Genomic DNA, 23,053 nt, shown 5'->3' with positions numbered 1-23,053 from the left:
GTACATGTTCAAGATATTCAATAGAAAGCTACAATTCACTTACAATAATTATTTTTAAAAGTTGAACTGATTAATTCACATACACTGTTATTACTGTGGCTGGTCTGTATTGCGGATGATTTTCCCTTTGATTTACTGGTGGCAAGCAGCATTATGGCTCATTGGACATTGCAACAGTCAGTAGATACAGTAGCTCATCCAACTGCGCCCATAAGCATTTTCTTCTGCATCAAGACAATCTCATGCACGACCACATTGAATGTGTTTTTTTGTACAGCATGGCAGTAAATGAGGCTCTCACATGATCAGCCTGTCAGCATGTCAGTGGTTGTTTGGTTTGCATACTGGTCTCAATCCCATGCTCTGTGTTCTAGTTGTTTCACCTGTCCTGTATGTACGTCTTATAGCTCTGTACAAAAAGGTTTCTATATATGTGTGTGCGCGTGCGCGTGTGCGTGTGAGTGTGTCAGACAATGTTGTACATCCATCAATGAGTATTTGATACATTTAAAATGTCTTATATTGAACTGACAACAGCAACTTTGATCTTTCATTATTTAAGTTACCTTTTCATTTGTTTTACTTCCCCTAAATTGCTTTAAAGTTACAGAGTATTCCCAGACGGACATGTACATATTGTACAAATACAGTAGGCTTAATCCGGTCAGTGAGGCATTTCAATTCATAGGTAATTGATTGCCTTTAAAGAGACTGTACAGAAATGTTGCCTCTGGGCATGCTCCTGAACAAAAGGGGTTCCATAAATCAGGGTTTCCCAAACTCGGTCCTGGGGGGAGGGTCCTGGGGGGAGGGACCGAGTTTTGCCCTAAATGGACAAAAATAATATCTAGGAATTACCTCAATGGACAGAAAGAAGCACACCTGCCCACACCCAGGCAAACCTACAACAATAAAACTTTTGACTAAGAATTTAACTAACATTAAGTGGAATTTTCTGAAGAATCAAAAGTTGTTTGAAACTTTTTCAGGTAAGTTTAGTCAGATAAATCTGCCACTGTGACGCTTTTTAAATACTAAATCTCTCTCCACTTGTTTGTCCCATCTATTCCCTTTTCCGTTCCGCATTTTCCCCCTTGTATGACCATTATTATACCAAACTCAACATAGATCCAAGTGGTGAAAGCATTCCGTAGTCCACTTTATGATGGCATTGAGAAGCCGGAATCCAAGAACTCCATCCACGACTTCATGGCACACCCGGAATTTCTCATCAATGACTCGGTCCACAACATCCCCTTGATTGACGAGACAGACATTGAAACCGAAGAATCAGAGCGCTCAGACTGCAACAACGTTCGCCTGGCTCTTCGCCAAGCTCCTCCCCTTGCCAAGCCCCCTCAGCCACCCTCTCGCCACCGCTCTGCCTCCCGCCCTGCCCCCTACCGCCAGCAGAGCCTCCCTGTTACACTCAACTGCAACAACAACGCCACTGCTGCTGCTGAGAATGGAGATCATCTGACCCCAAAAGATGCAAGACTACCAGCTGCTTCTCTCTGCCGCCCCGCCAGCCCATTGCACAACGTGGAGACCTGTTTATAACTACGATCTGGGGACATGGTTGATAAGAAGGGAGAGGAAACACCAATGACTTTGATGGACATGGATGTAACCCAACAAAGAGGGAATGAAGATGAACTGGACACGGAAAGAGAAAGTATTACCTGGAAATGACATTGTATAGACCAATGGTTTTATGGATTGTTTCATTGCCCGACCTTTCCCTCCACAGCCACTGCTTTTAGCCTCACTGCTTCAAAGCACTCTCAAATCCTCTCAAAAAGCTCCACAGTCCAACGATGCTAACCCCACCAGACTCTGATAAAGACACTTTTGAAATGTATATCTAGGCACGCAATAGAGGAGTGATTGGTGTAGTAGAGACAAGAATGAACTGGAATTGATTATTTTCCTTTTGGTTGAAATGATGAAAGACTCAATGGAAAGTGGAATGGGGTTAATTCATTCGGCTTTTTAAAAATATTATTGTCCAAATTATTACTGTTGTTATTACTACTGCAATTACTACTACAATTATTATATTCCAGTTAATGACGCTTCATTGATTAGCTTTATCTATCCATGTATGTATGTATGATGTATGTTTGTATGTATTGTTTGTTTGCTTAACTGCTGTGTGTTTGTCTCCTTGTATTTCTGTTTTTATATACTCCTTCTGGTCATGTCCTTCTTTTCCTTTTCTGTGTTTACATGTGTTGTGTATGTCTTGAAAAAGAAAAAAAGAAATATAACTATAGAAATACATTTATAAACACATACAACAACTTCAAAACACAAAAAGGTAACAATATAGTACATCTGCTATTAAAACAAAGTCACAAATTAAAAGTAGTACTCATGGTTTTGGTTCTTCTCTTCATGTAGATATGTCTTGAATTAAGTTATTCATTTGGACACTACCATGAACAGAGGGGACAACTTAACTATTACTTAACTATGAGTATTCAAAATATTAAGTTGCGCATAAAGATTAAAGGAATTTATTTAAGTGATTATTTTATTAATCCCTGTTCATTCTCTTTATTTTTGTTTTTCATAACACAAAATGAAAAGGAAATTATTACTTTATGTACTTTAGAATCCATCAAACAATATCAGTGTGTATGTTTTATGTATTTCTACTCGACTATGCTTTACTGCTGTCAACTGTGATCAATAGTGACAGCTTTTTCACAGGGGCATAGAATAGAACTGAGGTATCTGTAAGGTGTATTAACATTTTTTCTGATGTGAGCCGCAATTGATACCAATGCTGTTTTGCACTAGTCTGACAAGCTACTACTGTCAACCCAAAACATCCCAGGTAAGTGTAAAATCATGAACATTTATATTTGAACAAACTTCCTCTTTAAACTCCAAGAAAACACTGTGTAACAGACCTACCAGAGCACTGTGTGGCAGTATAATGACCAGGTGGTTGATTCCGCTTCACCATGAAATCAACACAAATAGGATGACTGCCAAGGTATGATAAAATACTTTTTTATGTGTTCTCCATATAACAAAACTCACTTTGGTTTAACACCGGTCGATGATTCAAACTTTACAGTAGAAACCAATCACTTAGAAGAATGGTATTGGTATTTTTCATTATAAACATAACATAGTGTTACCTTAAATTGTTTGGTACAAACTTGATAAATCATTGAACATTAAGCAAAATGTAGATTATTTAAACCATTTGTTTGTGTCTCTGTCTCTCTGTTCTATCTCTGTTCTTCGTACTCAGTGTCTGTCTCAAGGCTGACTGTCCCAGAGCTGCTGTCGGAGCAGGGTGAGGTGGTTGTGTCGTAGCGTGCGCAGCTCTGTGAGTCTCCCCAGCAGGCGAGCGAAGCGCTGGGCTCCCTGAGGGCCCTGGGCTCCATACCGGGCTCCGCACACCCTGGACAGCAGCTCCATGGTCAGCTCCTGTAAGCTCTCCACACACACCACCGCCCGCAGCGACGCTTCGTCTGCTAACAGAGCCAGATGACAGAGTTGGTCGTCACTATCTGGCCAAGCTAGAGGAGATATTCAGACATGCTTGGAGGAAAATGATAAGTCAATAAAGAGTGTGTCTTTATCAACTAAACATCTTGTGTTATAGTATTTAAAATAAATTAACAAATACATTTAGCCTTTTATACAGTAGTGTGTCAGGCATAGAGAGCCAGTCACCTGAGCATAGCAGTGCTGTAGCAGTGAGCAGGGCATATTCAGCCTCTGTCACCCCCAATGCAGCCATGCTGTGGAAGAAGTTGAGCACCGGTCCTAGCAAGTCCTCATTGACTCCTGCACACAGACAGACTACCTAAGACTCAACATGGAAGGAAACAGTACAAAACCCAATTTCCCTTATTTTTCACTGTACGCTTGCTTCATTTTAATATATTTAAAGGGATAGCTCACTATTTTGAAGTTTTAGCATATTTTCTACCCACCTGGGGTGTTGTGGTTTCATCCAAACAGTTTTTAGTTTTTTTGCCTGTTATTTATCAAAGTCCAGATTCTCGGACTAGGATTTTTAAAGCCTGTAACAATACTAGTGGAAAATAAGATAAAATGTCAAATAAACTATCCCTTTAACTTGAACCTCTCTTCAAATAGTACTGTAAATAAAGCTCATAAGATGGGATACTATGGTGGTGAGTACACTATTTAGATAGGACAGTGTGCCTTACCTGAGTTTACAGGGCCGGTCCCACTATGAATATTTTCCTTGGACTCTAAGGTTTTCAGCCAATGATGAGTTGAGATGTTGAAAGGTTGTAGTGCTTGTAAAATAAAATAAAACAATGAGCTCTCTGGCATAATCGGCCCGGTTCCATTTCCATCCCTAGCTCCTACCTTTTCAGTACACAGTAAATCAAGGAGAGTTGGAATCATAGTGTTCACTGGAGTTATCTTAACTATCTCATTATATTTCCCAGCATGCTCTGTTGCGGGTTGATTTTTATAATTATTTGTTTCAATATCTGTGTTTGTTTTCGCATGTACTTTGATTGTTATTGATCTTATGCTACACAAAGATATATAACTTACATTTTTCTAAACAAATCTAATCCGTAAGAGGTTACTGAGATGGTTATTCCAGTTTAGGTGATCTAGGTGTTCTCAATATACTCAGTCTTTACTCTGATAATCATTCTGAATGCAGGTTGCGGGTGATGAAAATATTAAATTGTTGGATAGCCTCGCTAGAGATCACTAGACATCACTTAGCAAGCCAGCATAACGTAATCATTTACTCAAAAGGCACACTGGGAAATATGCAAATAAGGCTTTACACCCTACAGTAAAAGGTAATGAACTGCTAGAGTAATGTACTCTGATGGAGTTGATTGTTAATTTAAAACACATAAAAGTGTGAAATGGCATGTAGTTACATTTAATCAACTCTGAGAGTTTAATGTGATTGGATATGTACTCTATTTAGTGGATATGTACAAAACAAATTGTAATCTACCCCATGACCAGGTTGGTTTTAACAAAAACTGTGGTTGGAACCATTAACCCCCAAATGGTGTTGAATGTGACCCCATGGGAGTTAAATGAACTCTTGTAATTGTACTGTGTAGCATGCTGAAATGGAGCCAGGACAAATGAGTCAGTCACCCACAAGCCTCATGTTGGTGTGGTGGTGTCAATACCTGGGCTAGAGGCTGCTGGGTTCTGGGTGAACTGCTGAGCTGATAGCAGAAACATGACTTCCACAGATGAACTAGAGAGGAGGGTGGTCTGGTCCGAGCAGTCCAGGAGCTCAAAGCCTACATGGACACCAGACACTAGATTAGTTTACACAGACAGACTCTCAGAGTGGCCTCAGAGAGAGAAACAGGGCTGTTTTTAAATTTTTATTTATTTAACTAGGCCAGTCGGTTATGAACAAATTCTTATTTACAATGACGGCCTACCTCGGCCAAACCCTAACCCGGACAACGCTGGGCAAATTGTGCACCGCCCTATGGGACTCCCAATCAATGCCGGTTGTGACACAGCCTGGAATTGAACCAGAGTCTGTAGTGACGACTCTAGCACTGAGCTGCAGTGCCTTAGACCGCCACGCCACTCGGGAGCCCTTTTGATTTTGGTTTTGATATGAAAACATATGGTAGGTGAAAGCAACATGGTGTAAGCTTAGCAGGTATATGCTTTCCATATCACTGCAGAAACAAGAAAGGAGAGAAAGCTTATGTATGAGGTGTGGCCCAACTCACCAGGTACACTCTTGGCGAACTGCAGCAGCCTCTGAGAGGGAGGGCATGCCATGTCTGTTAGTCTGTCTCCACCAACCTCCGTACAAGTCCACTCAAACACCTGCAGAAAAAAACGGCCTGAATAAACTCTCAATGAGATTAGTAGAAAAATTACAACATATCTTTAAAATCTCAATCCACAGACAACAGAATTACTATTCTTATCAGCGACCCACCCTACAGTGTGTAGTGTCCTGCGCACTGTACTGCCGATGAGCCTCCACCATCCTGTCCAGCACATGCTTCTGTTCTACTGACAAATTTGCAGACACTACCTGTAACAGGAAAACATTTATTACAAACAGATCATTTGATGGCTGAGTGAAATTACCCCACAGGGCACAGACGTCAGTTCAGCGTCTAGTTTTGATTTACATTTGGATGATGTGGAACAAAATATGTCACCGTGTCATTGGATTTAGGAAATTCCCTTACGCTGAGGAACTTTGGCAAATCCAATCTGGGGCATATACATTATGCCGAGTCTGTTGCAAAACTTTTCTTAAACAGAAGCAAAAGGAACGAAATGGAGAGGGACCTACCTGAATTGTCTAATATAAACTCTTGTTTTGCTCTATTGGCTTCTGTTGGGTTCTTAACGGTAAACTGTTTCCGTAATAAATATGCCCCAGTTTTTCGCACTGATTTATCGTCATCACATTGAATGTTTTGGTTGAAATTAAGTGAAAACAACGTTGATTCAACCATTGTTTGTCCAGTGGGACCATTCTGACACAGACTTGGAGTATAAGCAGCGTCGTATTACAGGACACACCAATTAGAAATCAGTCAAAAGTGTTACAGGTTGCTGGTCCATCCTACTATTAAGAGGCCATTCCAAAGACCTATGTAATGTTAAAATAAATTGATCTGCGACATCCCCCTGACGGTCCCAGAACTTAAACAGGAAATCCAAGAAAGTGATCTGGGAGAGGGCCACCTATGAACAAAAGTAAGGAACAGATCTGTGGTTCTCCATTGATACAATCCATCTGACAAGATGATCATCCAAGGGTCTGTAACTATCTAGACCCTTCGATATTTGATCTTGGTGTATTTTTCAAAAAGCGTCAGGCTACAATGTCCTTGCCGTTCAGAATATCCAAGAAATGTAACACAATGGCGAAAGGTCAGAAAACTAGATGAGAAGGTTTGAATGTAGGAGGAAAAGAGAAAGTGATGTACCTGTCCTGATAGCCTGCTGGTGGAGCTGACTCTTCTGCTCCCCATGTTCTCCTCCTCCTCAGGCCCTCCTCCTCTGTGTTTGGTCCCCTTCCTCAGCCTTTTGGACTGGCACTGCACCTCTGTCAGCAGACCTGGCAACACAATTGCCTCTGTCAGACTCACATAGGCAAATATATTTATTTACTTATTGTTTATTTACACAAAGCTATTGAGATCATACACATTTTTCCAAGGGATCCCTGTACAAGGTATTTTGGTTGTCTTTGCAATTAAATTATGTCCGCCTGGCTATAAATTGGAGATATGAAGATTCAAGATTCAAGATCTTATTGTTAGCTTACTCTGCCTCTCTTCAAATGATTGACATTGCTTTCAGCTAAATACAGTTTCAAATATCCCTACAGCCTTTTTGATATGGTATGTTCCCCTCACATTCAGCCAGCATGCCCACAGCACGACATTTCTGCAGCCGGCAGTCCTGGCACTTTCTCCGCATGTACATGTCCATCTCACAGCCTCCGCCACTTTTACACCGGTACACTGCTTTCTTCGTCACACTCCTTCGGAAGAAACCTGAAACACAGGAGTATCACAACCTCTAGTTGGGGTCCATTTCAATTCAAGTCAATCCAGATAAAGACGTTTTTTAAATTTAAATTCAAACCCCATATTCAGACAGATACCGGAAGTGACGGGCTCTGTGATAAACTTTCAGGTTGACCACCCAAATGTTGTTGTAAACATTGACGAAAACACTGCCTCCCCTACCTTTGCAGCCTTCACAGGTGAGGGCGTTGTAGTGGTAGCCAGAGGCTTTGTCCCCACACACCACACACAGCTCATCCTGGCCCCTCACCCTTCCTCCTGGACCCAGCCTGGTCCTCTTGACCAGGGACAAACCTCCCCCACCTCGCCCCTTCCCCAGGCTTCCACACTGGGGCTCCGGGCTGGGCTCGCAGGGAGTGTCCAGGCAGTGGGGGCTGTAGGGGTGGGTGGAAGGTGGGTGGAAGGGCTGGGAGGACGGCGGTCCGTAGACAGAGAACTGCACATTGATGGGGCTGTACTGCTGCTGGCTGAAGGCTAGGCCCTGTAGGTCTGGCTCCTGGAAAGGGTAGCCCAAAGGGTCCCCCAGCACATCTGTGTGATGAGGAAATGACACAAAATAAATGGATTTGGTGCTTTGATCCTGAACCCACCGGTTAAGTTTAAGTGCCCCACAGGGGTGGACCTAGGAATGTCTAGTGGCTAGCAAAGAGGATCCACCAGAGCCATTATCCCAGTCACACTGGTTTCAAGTCAAAGTGCATCACAAGAATGTGATCGTTGTCCACCATCTTACGGGATTCATGCATGACTTAATGTATTTTATTGGTCCTATGGGACTTAATAAAACAACGTCAGAGCGAGACCTTGTGAACCAGTTTGGACTGTGGAAACAGGATGCAGCTGAGAGGTTACAGGGGCATTTTACCATTTACATATTTTTATAGAGTTTTATTCAGTATTTTATTGCCGCGTAGATTGGTGTCTGATGATGTCTTATGAGCGTAGCGGGGGGAGGGGCGGTGGAGCTGTGAAGCATTTAGCAAATGTCCCGTCTCCACAGAGGGAACATGTGTCACCATTGGTCACAGATCAGCCCTAAATCAGTCACTCTGATCAGAAGGACCCACTTCCATAAGTTGAGTCTCTTAGCGTTTTATTAGTTCAGATAAGAACTGAAATAATGAGAGGTTATTTCTTTTAAGCACAAAAAAAATGGAATGATTAATGTCCATCCTTTCTCAAAATGCATCAATACTACTGGATGTATAAGTTACATTGTACTTAGGTGCACATCAAGTGTCTTCATACCATATCAGCCTGGATATTCATCCATAGCTATGAGCTCTTATAAGATGTCCTGACATGTACTGAACACCACAGTGACCTCTAGAATCCAACCTATGACCCTTCCTTTCGGAACAACAACACTCACCCTATCCTCAGCCACAACCCGCCTCACCCCTTCTCTTTTAGAACCATGACTCTCTCTATTTTTCCTCCCCTCTATATCCTTTTCTCTCTCTTTCTCTCCATCACCACTTTCCTCACGCATCCCGTCTTCCCTCTACGTCTCACAGATGTTTCCTGTCCTGGCGAGGATGGAGGCCAGTACTGAGTTTGTGCTTGCGTGACAACGCTGTGGTGAGCTCTGTTTGTAAACCGTTTCAGCACTATGTAAACACCCAGGCCTCCCTCCCTCTGTCCCACGCACACTAACGCTACCCCCCATTATGTAGCCATATCATATCCACCGCTCAGCCAGGAGAGGAGAGGACCACAATGTGAAGAAGCCACATAATTAGGGTTAGGTCACAACACTCCACTGCAACCATTATAAATAGGCCCTAGTTCCAATGCAAATTCTTTGTTAGCTAACATCCCGTGTACTGGAAATGTGGCAGGCTATCCTGTAAGTATTTTCCATTCAGATTTATTTAATAAAAACAGTTGCTTCTAAATGTATAAGGTTATGCCCAGACTTTATGTATTCTTGCAAGTCTCCCCCTCTAATCTACAGGCCTATGGCACTACAAATGATGATAACAGAAAATGATAACAGCATAAACATATAATATAAATGAAATATAAATGTATAATCATGACATTTTGATTTGATTAGGTCATCACCACACAATTACAGAGCATGTATCAGGATACATTGTGTTTGGATAAGCACACCATCAAATCGGACTAGATTGCTTTAGTATAATTGCAGAGTCCAGATAAAAAGAGTCCCTCACCGTAGTACTGCAGAGGCTCGGTGATGCCATATCCATCAGAGGCAGAGAGGTAACCACCGGCAGACATGGTCATCTCCGACTCACTCCACTCTCTCATCTGGACAGCTGATCCACAGTCAGTCTCTGGGAACACCCGCTTAATCTATCAACACACATACGGGGAACCACACACCTGAGGAATCTGCAACTCTCCAAACATTTCTTTATATCAATGCTTGACGACAGGTCTCCTCAGTCTCCTAGCTGTGATATCATTGCCTATTTTAAGCTGCGCTCTGAGATGCAAACCTAAAGGTTACTGTTGTCCACAGTGAAGGCGTGCAGCTGAAGTCTGTGGCAGTGCGATGGATCTCTGCTCCTTTGGGAGGCATCAGGGGGAGACGAGGGACAGAGAGGAGAGTGTGAGAAGAAGAGAGAGGTTGGACTCAAGTCCAAACAGCTGTCCTGGCTTGGAGTTCAGAGGAAAGAGAGAGGTCCCCTGTCATATGGGGGCCTGTCCCTGGTGGGGAGCTTAGGTTTGGCATGGGTGGATGGATCCCACCCCACCACGGACCAGGAGTTCACAGAGTGGGATCAATGAGTTAGCTGGAGCTGGCAACTCACCCCAATCTTGTCTCTGTACCAACATAACTGGACATGACCAGTGGTCAATCTTTATAATATTTATAATTTTTGATACCTTTAATACTCTTCCCCATCTACACTATATACTATTAGTATGCTGTAGTTACTCTTCCTGGGTAAGTAGTGTGTGTGTGGGTGTGCATGCACGGCCGTTTGCATGCTTATTGTACGAGTGTGCATGTGAACACAATAGTGTGTATGTGTTCATGTGAATGACTGAGTGTGTTGTGTATGTGTCTGAGAGTAAATGTACGTGGATATGTGTGTACATGTGTATGTGTGTGTGTTGTAAGAGTGTGTGTTGTAAGAGTGTATGTGAAAGCTCATCTTTGCGGCCCCCAGGGAGTGTTTACTCGGATTCTGTTTGCTCTGTTTGTGTTGCAGTTAATATTTGACACTAGTCAGGTTTTGAGTTTGGGAAACTCGCCCCCCCCCCCCCCCCCCCCCTCCAAAGTTGACTGGGTCATGTCGAGCCCTGACGAAAGAGAGAAGACCCTAGATTTGCCCTAACCTCTCCCTGATGGGGTTTGACATGTAGCATGATTCTAGCAAACGAATGGTGTCCTTCCCACCCTGACCCCATTCCTCAACTGTCAAATTACACTGGCCTGTCTGTGAACCAAGCCGACCAACGAGCAGCATTTCATTCAATTATCTACCCCACGTGCTGAGCGTCTGTGCTGAGCAAGCAGTGCAAAGGAGAAGGTACACCATAGGTAGGATGGATTTACAGTATGCACACATGCATAACATTGAGTATTAACAGTGATAATAGTTATGGTGACTATTTAGTTATGTTTCACTACTTCATGATCGGGCATGCAGTCCTCTGTTCATCTCTAATGGGCGATTCCAAGCCAGGAAGGCCCAAAAATATTTAAAACCCTTTAAAGACCAATGCACGCCTCTTGTAAGACAGTATGATCCCTGAACCGCAGATGATACAGACAACATCTTGGTGTCATTATCCTCTCTATAGTGTGCTCTAAAATATGGAGTGTGTCTAGATTCTGAAATAAAATCACATTGATTTATTCATCATAAAAAATATCTCAAAGCACCCTTTTCGATTTAGCCAATTTTTTGGACATATTGTTTGGAACAACATAGTCTTCAAACACTTCACATTTCCAGAGTGGTGCTCTGCTACCTTTGAAGCAAACAAAGCAACCTCAAATTAACATTGTGTCGTCTTTGGATCCAACTAATCTCACTTCATCTGGTACCTAGGCACAACTGACTAGCTAAGGTCCCCGATTGATAGAAATCCCAAATACACTAATGTCATTATTACATTTGTTTGAATTTCTTTGTCATTGTACAATTACCTTAACAAATCCCAGGAGAGGCTTCTGTTGTCATATTCCTCTGTCACGTGTACTGTTGCATTAGTCATGTCTTCACAAAGCTTGCTACCCCTTATACTGTACTCTACCTCCAAGAGAGTGAGAGAGCATGATAACGGAGGGAACGCAAACACTACAGTGGATGTGTCTGCGCATTCATTCATTTCCCTCATCATAATGAGTGATGGGGACCATTTCTTGGAGTGTATACATGTGGCCATGGATCTTCTAGTGTGGCCCAGTTGTCACTGTCGGACAAGGGCCTGAGCATGTACATCCCCAAGGGAAGCGTACTGGAGGAGGAGGGTAAGGGTGTGATAAACACATTACCCTTGATTCACTCAACATTTGGACTGAAGGCTGTAAGCACACAATAAATATCTCTCTTTCTCTAAACCTCTAGTACGTCTTCCCAGCTTGGCTCTTTATCACTGCACACTGTTTGCTGGTAGCCTGACTCAGATAGCACAGTGTTTACTGATTTAAACAGGAAACTGACGCTTAGATTAGAGTGGCCTTGCAGGGAGGGCCAGGGGATGGATTTGTGGTTAAAGTCCAGTGCTAAAATAGATCACATGATTTGTAAATACTTGTAAATACTCTAAATGTTACTACAGTTAATGCGAATTGACTAGACCGTTGTTGTGAAATGTGAAAAGGAACATAAATGCTTGCTTAGTACATCACATTTTCACCTCTTGAAGTTATCGCCCTAACTAGATCCAAACAGTTTATAATCTGTTTTAGAAATACATTCTAGGAACGCAAAGCGAGGCGGCCATCTCTGTCGGCGCCGGAACTCTGAACATACTGAACATATTAACATAATATACACAATGAAAGTCTTTGATTTCAGCTTATCTGTTGTTGCTTTAGAACGCTTGAGCCATTTTCACTATAGTACAAATGCAGTTTTCAGAAAATGTTTCTCTCTCAAATGGATTCCAAAGAATCAAGATGTTTGTTTTTCCCCCCTACTGTACTGTAGATGCAAGCCTACTAACTTAATTTTCCTTATCCATTACTTGTTTGTAACAGCAGGTCTTAAAAACATTTACAAACGAGTTAGGATACTGTTGTCATGACTAAACGGACACAGAATCAAGTCAAAACACTGGCTTGACATTGTGGCAAAAATATTTGTAAAAGTCCAAGTGTAACCACCAAACCTCTTGAACCTATCCAATGTCAGTTCCTTAATGCGTGCATCAATAATGTGTCTTTTTTTAAATGAAGACTTAGTTGGAGTAAATTACCCTTCCAAAGCACACTGTTAAAACTTCTTAAATCTCTCTGTAAGTCCGTAAGATAAGATGCACTATGGCACCTTGGCACTTCATCTATCAGGTAGCAGGTTACTCAGGAGAAGTAGGACAGCTAAGCCTCTTCACATCAACAAGACAACTTCACAGCAACAATCAACAAGGAACATGATAGGTAAAACTACGTTTTTCAAATACACAGTCCATAGTAGAGTTTGAATAACGGATCAAATTGAAATAAAATTATAATTATACTCTTCATCGAGTAAAATGTATTAAAAAGAGTGATATGAGCTCACCAGTGGTGGTCTTCTCCTCGTGTGCTGACTTCTGATAGCCTCCTGATTTTTCCTCCCCTTACATTTGTAATGTTGACTGCAGTTCAGCCTCTGGCATTCTACACTTGCCAAACACGCACTCGTACACAATCACAACCGCGCACACACACACACACACACACACACACACACACACACACACACACACACACACACACACACACACACACACACACACACACACACACACACACACACACACACACACACACACACACACACACATACGCAAACTTTCTCTCTCAATCAAGAGACAGTCACTCACTCATGCACATTACCTTGCTTAGGACCCAATATCAGAAACATTGTATGAGGTGGATAAGGATATTAGATACCATGGATGTCTTTCAAGAAGACAAGGGGCACTCAAAGTAGATTTTGCACAGGTATCTATGCAATATGTTATTATAATGGTCCTTTGTAGCTCAGTTGGTAGAGCATGGCACTTGTAACGGCAGGGTAGTGGGTTTGATTCCCGGGACCATTCATACGTAAAATGTCGCTTTGGATAAAAGAGTCTGCTAAATGGCAAAAGGTTATTATTAAACTGTGTAATGCATGCAACTATTTATAGAAAGGAGTAATGCCTGAAAAAATATATATGCAACTACCACTATGCACTTCTACAAAGGTCACAGTAGGCAAACCTTACAATTTAGCTCAAGTGAAAGCATCACTTTCCTGAGAAAATGCACACCTTGCTTTGGCCTACTCCATAAGGTGAAATCTTAAACAATAGTTGATACACCCCTCAATGAATTGCATTATGTTAAACTAGAGAGCATAGAGGGATATATAGGAAGTATGCGGAGTGGAGGGGAATGTGTGTGTGATGGTGTGGGCTCTGGCCCTGCAGTGAGAGAGAGCAGGCTCATTAAGACATTCCCAGTATTGTGTGTTTATAAACAGCCTCTTGTTCGTCCCAGTGATGGATGATGGCCCACTATCACTGGCTCTTCCTGCTGCCCTCTGTAAGAAGCCCTGGGACTGCCTAGGAACACAACCTCTTTGCCACTGTTTCCCAACCGACTACAACTACATGCACGCACACACTCCTACTCCCTCACTGTCACTGCATGAGATCAGCCCCCCACACAGTTCATCTCCTTTTAGAACCCATCGTGATAGTTTTGTTCTGACCTTTCCTCCCTCGCTGGGTGGGCCCTCAATGTCACTTATATGTGTGTACGTGTGTGAGGGAGAACGTGTATGTGTGCGTGTGTGAGAGGAGGGTTTCTCAGGGTCAGAATTCCATGACTAGTTTTTTTCAATAACAGGACAGTAATAACAATAACTGCACTAATAAAGAGAAACAACATGGCTGTGTCTTCCAGGAACATTAGTGTCAGTGACAGATCTACCAGGGTCCCCCAGGGTCTACCAGAGTGTGGAGTGGAAAGGTCAGAGGTCAGCTTGACCTCCACATGACATGATAAATTAAGGTTGAGTGTACAAGGGGTAAAGTCAAGGTTACAGTTGGGTAAAATAGTGACATTTCATGTTACTATTGAAATACAAGATAGTATTTAAAGGGTGCTGCATTGCATCTATTTCTAGATGTTTGATTATGAATGTCTTAAAAATATACTTTATTTTAGTTTTTACAATCAACAGTAAAATCTACAACGTACATTTTCATAGACCCACTCCAATTTGCTTACACAGACGACGCAATCGCAATCGCAATCACACTGCACACTGCCTGATCCCATCTGGACAAGAGGAATACCTATGTCAAATCCACACAGACACACACATATACATACACACACACATATACATATACACACATATATATATATATATATATATATATATATATATATATATATATAGAGAGAGAGAGAGAGAGAGTATTATATATAGGAGTATTTTTGTTTGTAATATCCACACAGACACACACATATACATACACACACACATATACATATACACACATATATATATATATATATATATATAGAGAGAGAGAGAGAGAGAGAGAGAGAGTATTATATATAGGAGTATTTTTGTTTGTAATAAAGCCCTTTTGTGGGAAAAAAAAATCATTCAGATTAGCTGGGCCAGGCTCCCAAGTGGATGGGCCCCTGCCCAGTCATTGGAAATCTATAGATTAGGGCCTAATGAATTTATTTCAGTTGACTGATATCCTTCTATGAATTGTATCTCAGTAAAATCGTTTAAATTGTTATATGTTGCATTTATATTTTTGTTCAGTATATATACAGTACCAGTCAAAAGTTTGGACACACCTACTCATTCAAGGGTTTCTTTGTTTTGACTATTTTGAAAAAAAATTGTGAAGACATCAAAACTATAAAATAACACATAAGTGTTAAACAAACAAAATATATTTTATATTTAAGACTCTTCAATTTAGCCACCTGTTGGGGGTTACCCTGGGGGTCGGGTGTGGGGCTACACCAATGCCATGATTATTGTATATATGAGATAACCTTTGTATGCTTGCAATGCGCAATGATGAAAAAATACTGGGTAATGGAGATGTACTGCTTTAGTTCTCAGGCTGAGGACTAAAGCACCTGCTGATAGTCACACAGCCTCAAGGATGAGATAGTAGAGTGAGAAACCACAGTCTAGACATGTTTTTCTCATCTTAGATCATCTAACAAGGCTCCCTACATTTTATCAGCATATCGAACACGTGACCCGGGCTGGCAAAATTCTGGATCATTGCTACTCTAACTTCCGCGATGCATACAAAGCCCTCCCTTACCCTCCTTTCGGCAAATCTGACCATGACTCCATTTTGTTGCTCCTAGCCTATAGACAGAAACTAAAACAGGAACCCCCGTGCTCAGGTCTGTTCAACGCAGGTCCGACCAATCTGATTCCACGTTTCATGATTGCTTCGATCATGTGGACTGGGATATGTTCTGAATAGCCTCAGACAACAACATTGATGTATACGCTGATTCAGTGAGCAAGTTTATTAGCAACTGCATCGGTGATGTTGTGCCCACGGTGACTATTAAAATCCTCTCCAACCAGAAACCGTGGTTTGATGGCAGCATTCACGCAAAACTGAAAGCGCGAACCACTGCTTTTAATCATGGCAAGGCGACTAGAAACATGACCGAATACAAACAGTGTAGCTATTCCCTCCGCAAGGTAATCAAACAAGCTAAGCGTCAGTATAGAGACAAAGTAGAGTCTCAATTCAACAGCTCAGATACGAGATGTTTATGGCAGGGTCTACAGTCAATCACGGACTACAAAAAGAAAACCAGCCCCGTCACGGACACCAATGTCTTGCTCACAAACAAACTAAACAACTTCTTTGCTCGCTTTTAGGACAATAGTGTCACTGACACGGCCTGCTACCAAAACCTGCGGATTCTCTTTTATCACAGCGAAAGCGAGTAAAACTTTTAAACGTGTTAACCCTCGCAAGGCTGCAGGCCCAGACGGCATCCCTAGCTGTGTCCTCAGAACATACACAGACCAGATGGCTGGTGTGTTTACGGACATATTCAATCAATCCCTATCCCAGTCTGCTGTTCCCACATGCTTCAAGAGGGCTACCATTGTTCCTGTTCCCAAGAAAGCTAAGGTAACTTAGCTAAACGACTATCACCCCGTACCACTCACTTCTGTCATCATAAAGTGCTTTGAGAGACTAGTGAAGGATCATATCACCTCCATCCTACCTGACACCCTAGACCCACTCCAATTTGCTTACCACCCCAATAGGTCCACAGACGACGCAATTGCAATCACACTGCACACTGCCTGATCCCATCTGGACAAGAGGAATACCTATGTAAGAATTCTGTTCATCGATTACAGCTCAGCATTTAACACCTTAGTACCCTCCAAACTCGTCATTAAGCTCGAGACCCTGGGTCTCGACCCCGCCCTGTGCAACTGGGTCCTGGACTTTCTGAGGGGCCGCCCCCAGGTGGTGAGGGTAGGAAACAACATCTCCACCCCGCTGATCCGCAACACTGGGCCCCACAAGGGTGCGTTCTCAGCCCTCTCCTGTACTCCCTGTTCACCCATGACTGCGTGGCCATGCACGCCTCCAACTCAATCATCAAGTTTGCAGACGACACTACAGTGGTAGGCTTGATTGCCAACAATGACGAGACGGCCTATGGGGAGGAGGTGAGGGCCCTCGGAGTGTGGTGTCAGGAAAATAACCTCACACTCAACGTCACCAAAACAAAGGAGATGATCGTGGACTTCGGGAAACAGCAGAGGGATCACCCCACTATCCACATCAACGGGACAGTAGTGGAGAAGGTGGAAAGTTTTAAGTTCCTCGGCGTACACATCACGGGCAAATTGAAATAGTCCACCCAAACAGACAGCATGGTGAAGAAGGCACAACGGTGCCTCTTCAACCTCAGGAGGCTGAAGAAATTTGGCTTTGTCACCATAAACACTCAACACTCAAACATTTACAGATGCACAATCCAGAGCACCCTGTCGGGTACGGCAACTGCTCCGCACACAACCATAAGGCTTTCCAGAGGGTAGTGAGGTCTGCACAACGCATCACCGGGGGCGAAGTACCTGCCCTCCAGGACACCTACACCACCCGATGTCACAAGAAGGCCAAAAAGATCATCAAGGACAACAACCACCCGAGCCACTGCCTGTTCACCCCACTATCATCCAGAAGGCGAGGTCAGTACATGTGCATCAAAGCTGGGGCCGAGAGACTGAAAAAGCTTCTATCTTAAGGCCATCTGTTGTAACTCCCCATCCCGTGTCCGGGATCGTTGTCATCATCTGACACTAATTAGCATAACGCAACGGACATAAATGTTACTAGAAAATATTCCTATTCATGAAATCACAAGTGAAATATATTGAAACACAGCTTAGCCTTTTGTTAATCACCCTGTCATCTCAGATTTGGAAAATATGCTTTACAGCCAAAGCAAGACAAGCATTGGTGTATGTTTATCGATAGCCTAGCATAGCATTATGTCCAGCTAAGCAGTAGGCAACTTGGTCACGAAAATCAGAAAAGCAATCAAATTAAATAGTTTACCTTTGATGAGCTTCGGATGTTTTCACTCACGAGACTCCCAGTTAGATAGCAAATGTTCCTTTTTTCACAAAATATTATTTTTGTAGGCGAAATAGCTCTGTTTGTTCTTCACGTTTGGCTGAGAAATCGACCGGAAATTGTGGTCTTGAAAACGCCGAAAAATATTCCAATTTAGCTCCATAATATCGACAGAAACATGGCGTCTCACAGTACGGACATTGCCCTGGCCACATCTGCAGTCCTCATGCCTCCTTGCAGCATTTTTTAAAATATTTTTTTATATTTTACCTTTATTTAACCAGGTAGGCAAGTTGAGAACAAGTTCTCATTTACAATTGCGACCTGGCCAAGATAAAGCAAAGCAGTTCGACAGATACAACGACACAGAGTTACACATGGAGTAAAACAAACATACAGTCAATAATACAGTATAAACAAGTCTATATACAATGTGAGCAAATGAGGGGGTGACTAGAGAGATATACCTGCTGGGGCGTGTGCTACAGGTGGGAGAAGCTATGGTGACCAGCGAGCTGAGATAAGGGGGGACTTTACCTAGCAGGGTCTTGTAGTTGACATGGAGCCAGTGGGTTTGGCGACGAGTATGAAGCGAGGGCCAGCCAACGAGAGCGTACAGGTCGCAATGGTGGGTAGTATATGGGGCTTGGTGACAAAACGGATTGCACTGTGATAGACTGCATCCAATTTGTTGAGTAGGGTATTGGAGGCTATTTTGTAAATGACATCGCCAAAGTCGAGGATTGGTAGGATGGGCAGTTTTACAAGGGTATGTTTGGCAGCATGAGTGAAGGATGCTTTGTTGCGAAATAGGAAGCCAATTCTAGATTTAACTTTGCATTGGAGATGTTTGATATGGGTCTGGAAGGAGAGTTTACAGTCTAACCAGACACCTAAGTATTTGTAGTTGTCCACGTATTCTAAGTCAGAGCCGTCCAGAGTAGTGATGTTGGACAGGCGGGTAGGTGCAGGTAGCGATCGGTTGAAGAGCATGCATTTAGTTTTACTTGTATTTAAGAGCAATTGGAGGCCACGGAAGGAGAGTTGTATGGCATTGAAGCTTGCCTGGAGGGTTGATAACACAGTGTCCAAAGAAGGGCCGGAAGTATACAGAATGGTATCGTCTGCGTAGAGGTGGATCAGAGACTCACCAGCAGCAAGAGCGACCTCATTGATGTATACAGAGAAGAGAGTCGGTCCAAGAATTGAACCCTGTGGCACCCCCATAGAGACTGCCAGAGGTCCGGACAGCAGACCCTCCGATTTGACACACTGAACTCTATCAGAGAAGTAGTTGGTGAACCAGGCGAGGCAATAATTTGAGAAACCAAGGCTGTCGAGTCTGCCGATGAGGATGTGGTGATTGACAGAGTCGAAAAGCCTTGGCCAGATCAATGAATACGGCTGCACAGTAATGTTTCTTATCGATGGCGGTTAAGATATCGTTTAGGACCTTGAGCGTGGCTGAGGTGCACCCATGACCAGCTCTGAAACCAGATTGCATAGCAGAGAAGGTATGGTGAGATTCGAAATGGTCGGTAATCTGTTTGTTGACTTGGCTTTCGAAGACCTTAGAAAGGCATGGTAGGATAGATATAGGTCTGTAGCAGAGTGTCCCCCCCAGAGTGTCCCCCCCTTTGAAGAGGGGGATGACCGCAGCTGCTTTCCAATCTTTGGGAATCTCAGACGACACAAAAGAGAGGTTGAACAGGCTAGTAATAGGGGTGGCAACAATTTCGGGAGATAATTTTAGAAAGAAAGGGTCCAGATTGTCTAGCCCGGCTGATTTGTAGGGGTCCAGATTTTGCAGCTCTTTCAGAACATCAGCTGAATGGATTTGGGAGAAGGAGAAATGGGGAAGGCTTGGGCGAGTTGCTGTTGGGGGTGCAGTGCTGTTGACCAGGGTAGGAGTAGCCAGGTGGAAAGCATGGCCAGCCGTAGAAAAATGCTTATTGAAATTCTCAATTATGGTGGATTTATCAATGGTGACAGTGTTTCCTATCTTCAGTGCAGTGGGCAGCTGGGAGGAGGTGTTCCTATTCTCCATGGACTTTACAGTGTCCCAGAACTTTTTTGAGTTAGTGTTGCAGGAAGCAAATTTCTGCTTGAAAAAGCTAGCCTTGGCTTTTCTAACTGCCTGTGTATAATGGTTTCTAGCTTCCCTGAACAGCTGCATATCACGGGGGCTGTTCGATGCTAATGCAGAATGCCATAGGATGTTTTTGTGTTGGTTAAGGGCAGTCAGGTCTGGGGAGAACCAAGGGCTATATCTGTTCCTGGTTCTAAATTTCTTGAATGGGGCATGTTTATTTAAGATGGTTAGGAAGGCATTTAAAAAAAATATCCAGGCATCCTCTACTGACGGGATGAGATCAATATCCTTCCAGGATACCCCGGCCAGGTCGATTAGAAAGGCCTGCTCGCTGAAGTGTTTCAGGGAGCGTTTTACAGTGATGAGTGGAGGTCGTTTGACCGCTGACCGCAGGCAATGAGGCAGTGATCGCTGAGATCTTGGTTGAAGACAGCAGAGGTGTATTTAGAGGGGAAGTTGGTTAGGATGATATCTATGAGGGTGCCCGTGTTTAAGGCTTTGGGGAGGTACCTGGTAGGTTCATTGATAATTTGTGTGAGATTGAGGGCATCAAGTTTAGATTGTAGGATGGCTGGGGTGTTAAGCATGTTCCAGTTTAGGTCGCCTAGCAGCACGAGCTCTGAAGATAGATGGGGGGCAATCAGTTCGCATGCCTAAGGCACATTCACGCAGATGAGCAGGGACCCTGGGCATCTTTCTTTTGGTGTTTATCAGAGTCAGTAAGGCCTCTTTAGTGTCAAATCAAATTGTGCCCGCTGAGAAAAAGTTGTGCGTGGCAGTGCAGAGGAACGTCAGCGGGTGAATTTAGATGGAGCCCTTGGAAAGATGATACCCCAAATTATTATTCTCGGATATAAATACTATGTTATATCAACAAAAAACAGATTTCAACTTGATAACATGCGGGAAGAAAATGACAGACAGGCGCAACATCTTCCAAATTTGTTTGACATTTGAAGCTGCACAAAGAACAGTAAGTCGTGGATAATATAGCCGACACCTATATAATTCATAACTTTGCTAGTGTAGCATGTTGGCTAACATAACATTAAATCAATGAGTCTCCACACAGTCAGTCAGTGCGGGAACGTGATCATTGCACCCAAGATTGAGCTACAAATGGTTAGGCAGTTGGTAGCCTAAACCCTGCATGATGTCAATGGCTTTAGGAACAGCAGTAACATATGTTAGCCTACTGTATCCATGAATATCCATGGAAATATAAAGTTTATTTGGAAAGAAAGAAATATTTTTAAAGCATTCATGATTTGCATAAATGTAATATATTAACTATTACTCTTGTTAAAAATATGAAATGGTATTACATTTGGTGAAGAGCATGTTGTGACTTGTTTAGGACTCAAAACTCTGTCACACCCTGACCATAGAGAGCCCTTGGGGTTCTTTATGGTGCAATAGGTCAGCTTGACAAGGGGGTGTTCTAGTCTAGAATTTCTATGTTGATGTGAGTATGGTTCCCAATTGGAGGCAGCTGATGATCGTTGCCTCTAATTGGGGATCATACTTAGTGTGGTCCTTTTCCCACCTGTCACGTTCTGACCATAGTTCTTGTGTGTTTTCCTTGTTTTAGTGTTGGTCAGGACGTGAGCTGGGTGGGAATTCTATGTTGTGTGTCTAGTTTGTCTGTTTCTGTATTTGGCCTGATATGGTTCTCAATCAGAGGCAGGTGTTAGTCATTGTCTCTGATTAGGAACCATATTTAGGTAGCTAGTTTTGTGTTGGGGGTTTGTGTGTGATTATTTCCGTGTCTGTGTTTGTTTCACCACACAGGACTGTATTCGGTTTTCACATTTATTGTTTTGTATATTTGTAGTGTTTTCTCGGTATTCGTCTTTATTAAAGATGTTTAACCCTAACCACGCTGCGTTTTGGTCCGCCTCTCCTTCCCAGGAAGAAAGCTGTTACAACACCTGCGTTTGTATTGTTTCATTTTGGTTTAGTGCTTTGTGCGCTACGAACTTCACGTTCGTTTATTCTTTGTTGTTTTTTGAAGGTCCACTTTAATAAATATGTGGAACTCTACTCACACTGCGCCTTGGTCCGCTCATTATGTATACGACGAACGTGACAAACTCAAAGTTTAGGACTTGAGACTTGTTGGTCTTGACTTGAGACTTGACTCGGACTTGCCTGTCTTGACTTGGGACTTGACTTGGGACTTGAGTGCTAAGACTTGAGACTTACTTGTGACTTGTAAAACAATGACTTGGTCCCACCTCTGGTAATAAATATCAAAGACTCAAACCATCTGCCTCCAGGGTCTTGCCTTGTGCCCTTATACCATGACAGATTCAACCAAAGGCAGTGTAGAGACAGTGGGTCCCACACCAATTAAACATATTAGTCCTAGAACATATAAGACTAAGTGTAATGTGATAAGTCACATAGTCAAGGGAAGGCAAGCCAGTAAGAAGAAGAGTAATAAGAAGGTTACCATACTGTCAGCCACTATATTGGGACTAATTCGGATTGAAGGACAGACGTTTTATGCTCAAAGTCAGTTGAAACAGTTGAAGGGTAAATGGGTGGCGGAACAAGGGAAAAGAGAGACCCAGGATGTGGGCCCCTTCATCCTACAGCTCCC

General features: G+C 42.9%; 2 protein-coding genes across 18 annotated transcripts in view; one reads left to right on the top strand and one right to left on the bottom strand.

The window, feature by feature from the left end:
• LOC109869063 (plasma membrane calcium-transporting ATPase 3) overlaps positions 1–2,370 on the top strand; it is a 34,400-nt gene extending 32,030 nt beyond the window's left edge. For all 14 annotated transcript variants that reach the window (XM_031803776.1, XM_020458911.2, XM_020458905.2 and 11 more), the window contains one exon: positions 1,129–2,370. In XM_031803776.1, coding sequence (XP_031659636.1) covers positions 1,129–1,154 — 26 coding nt within the window. In that variant the 3' untranslated portion in view covers positions 1,155–2,370. The remainder of the gene's footprint in view (positions 1–1,128) is intronic.
• On the bottom strand, positions 2,266–13,388 carry LOC109869065 (bile acid receptor). Of its 4 annotated transcripts, XM_020458912.2 has the most exons (12): positions 13,277–13,309; positions 10,034–10,103; positions 9,746–9,887; positions 7,728–8,096; positions 7,392–7,532; positions 6,960–7,090; positions 5,951–6,049; positions 5,736–5,835; positions 5,169–5,285; positions 4,200–4,292; positions 3,697–3,810; positions 2,266–3,494 (listed from the first exon to the last, which is right to left on the bottom strand). In XM_020458912.2, the coding sequence occupies exons 3-12, from the start codon at positions 9,840–9,842 to the stop codon at positions 3,277–3,279; spliced, it is 1,479 nt and encodes a 492-aa protein (XP_020314501.1). In that variant the 5' UTR covers positions 9,843–9,887; positions 10,034–10,103; positions 13,277–13,309; the 3' UTR covers positions 2,266–3,276. The 4 variants fall into 4 exon arrangements, with proteins under 4 accessions (XP_020314501.1, XP_031659637.1, XP_020314503.1 ...); XM_031803777.1 differs by lacking the exon at positions 10,034–10,103 and having other exon boundaries at positions 2,266–3,491; positions 13,277–13,388; XM_020458914.2 differs by lacking the exon at positions 10,034–10,103 and having other exon boundaries at positions 13,277–13,387.
• Between the last annotated feature and the right edge of the window lie 9,665 nt (positions 13,389–23,053).

This window comes from Oncorhynchus kisutch, linkage group LG24, assembly GCF_002021735.2.
Source record: "Oncorhynchus kisutch isolate 150728-3 linkage group LG24, Okis_V2, whole genome shotgun sequence".
Lineage (NCBI taxonomy): Eukaryota > Metazoa > Chordata > Actinopteri > Salmoniformes > Salmonidae > Oncorhynchus > Oncorhynchus kisutch.
The sequence above is the reverse complement of the archived record's forward strand: the minus strand, read 5'-3'. Positions and strand labels throughout refer to the sequence as shown.

Coding starts and splice junctions, on each gene's coding strand:
- LOC109869065 (XM_020458914.2), bottom strand. CDS start 9,842: ATGAGAGAGTGGAGTGAGTCGGAGATGACCATGTCTGCCGGTGGTTAC. Junction 8,097..9,745: donor CGAGCCTCTGCAGTACTACG/GTGAGGGACTCT, acceptor CTCATCACACAG/ATGTGCTGGGGGACCCTTTG. Junction 3,495..3,696: donor TACAGCACTGCTATGCTCAG/GTGACTGGCTCT, acceptor TGGCTCTGTTAG/CAGACGAAGCGTCGCTGCGG.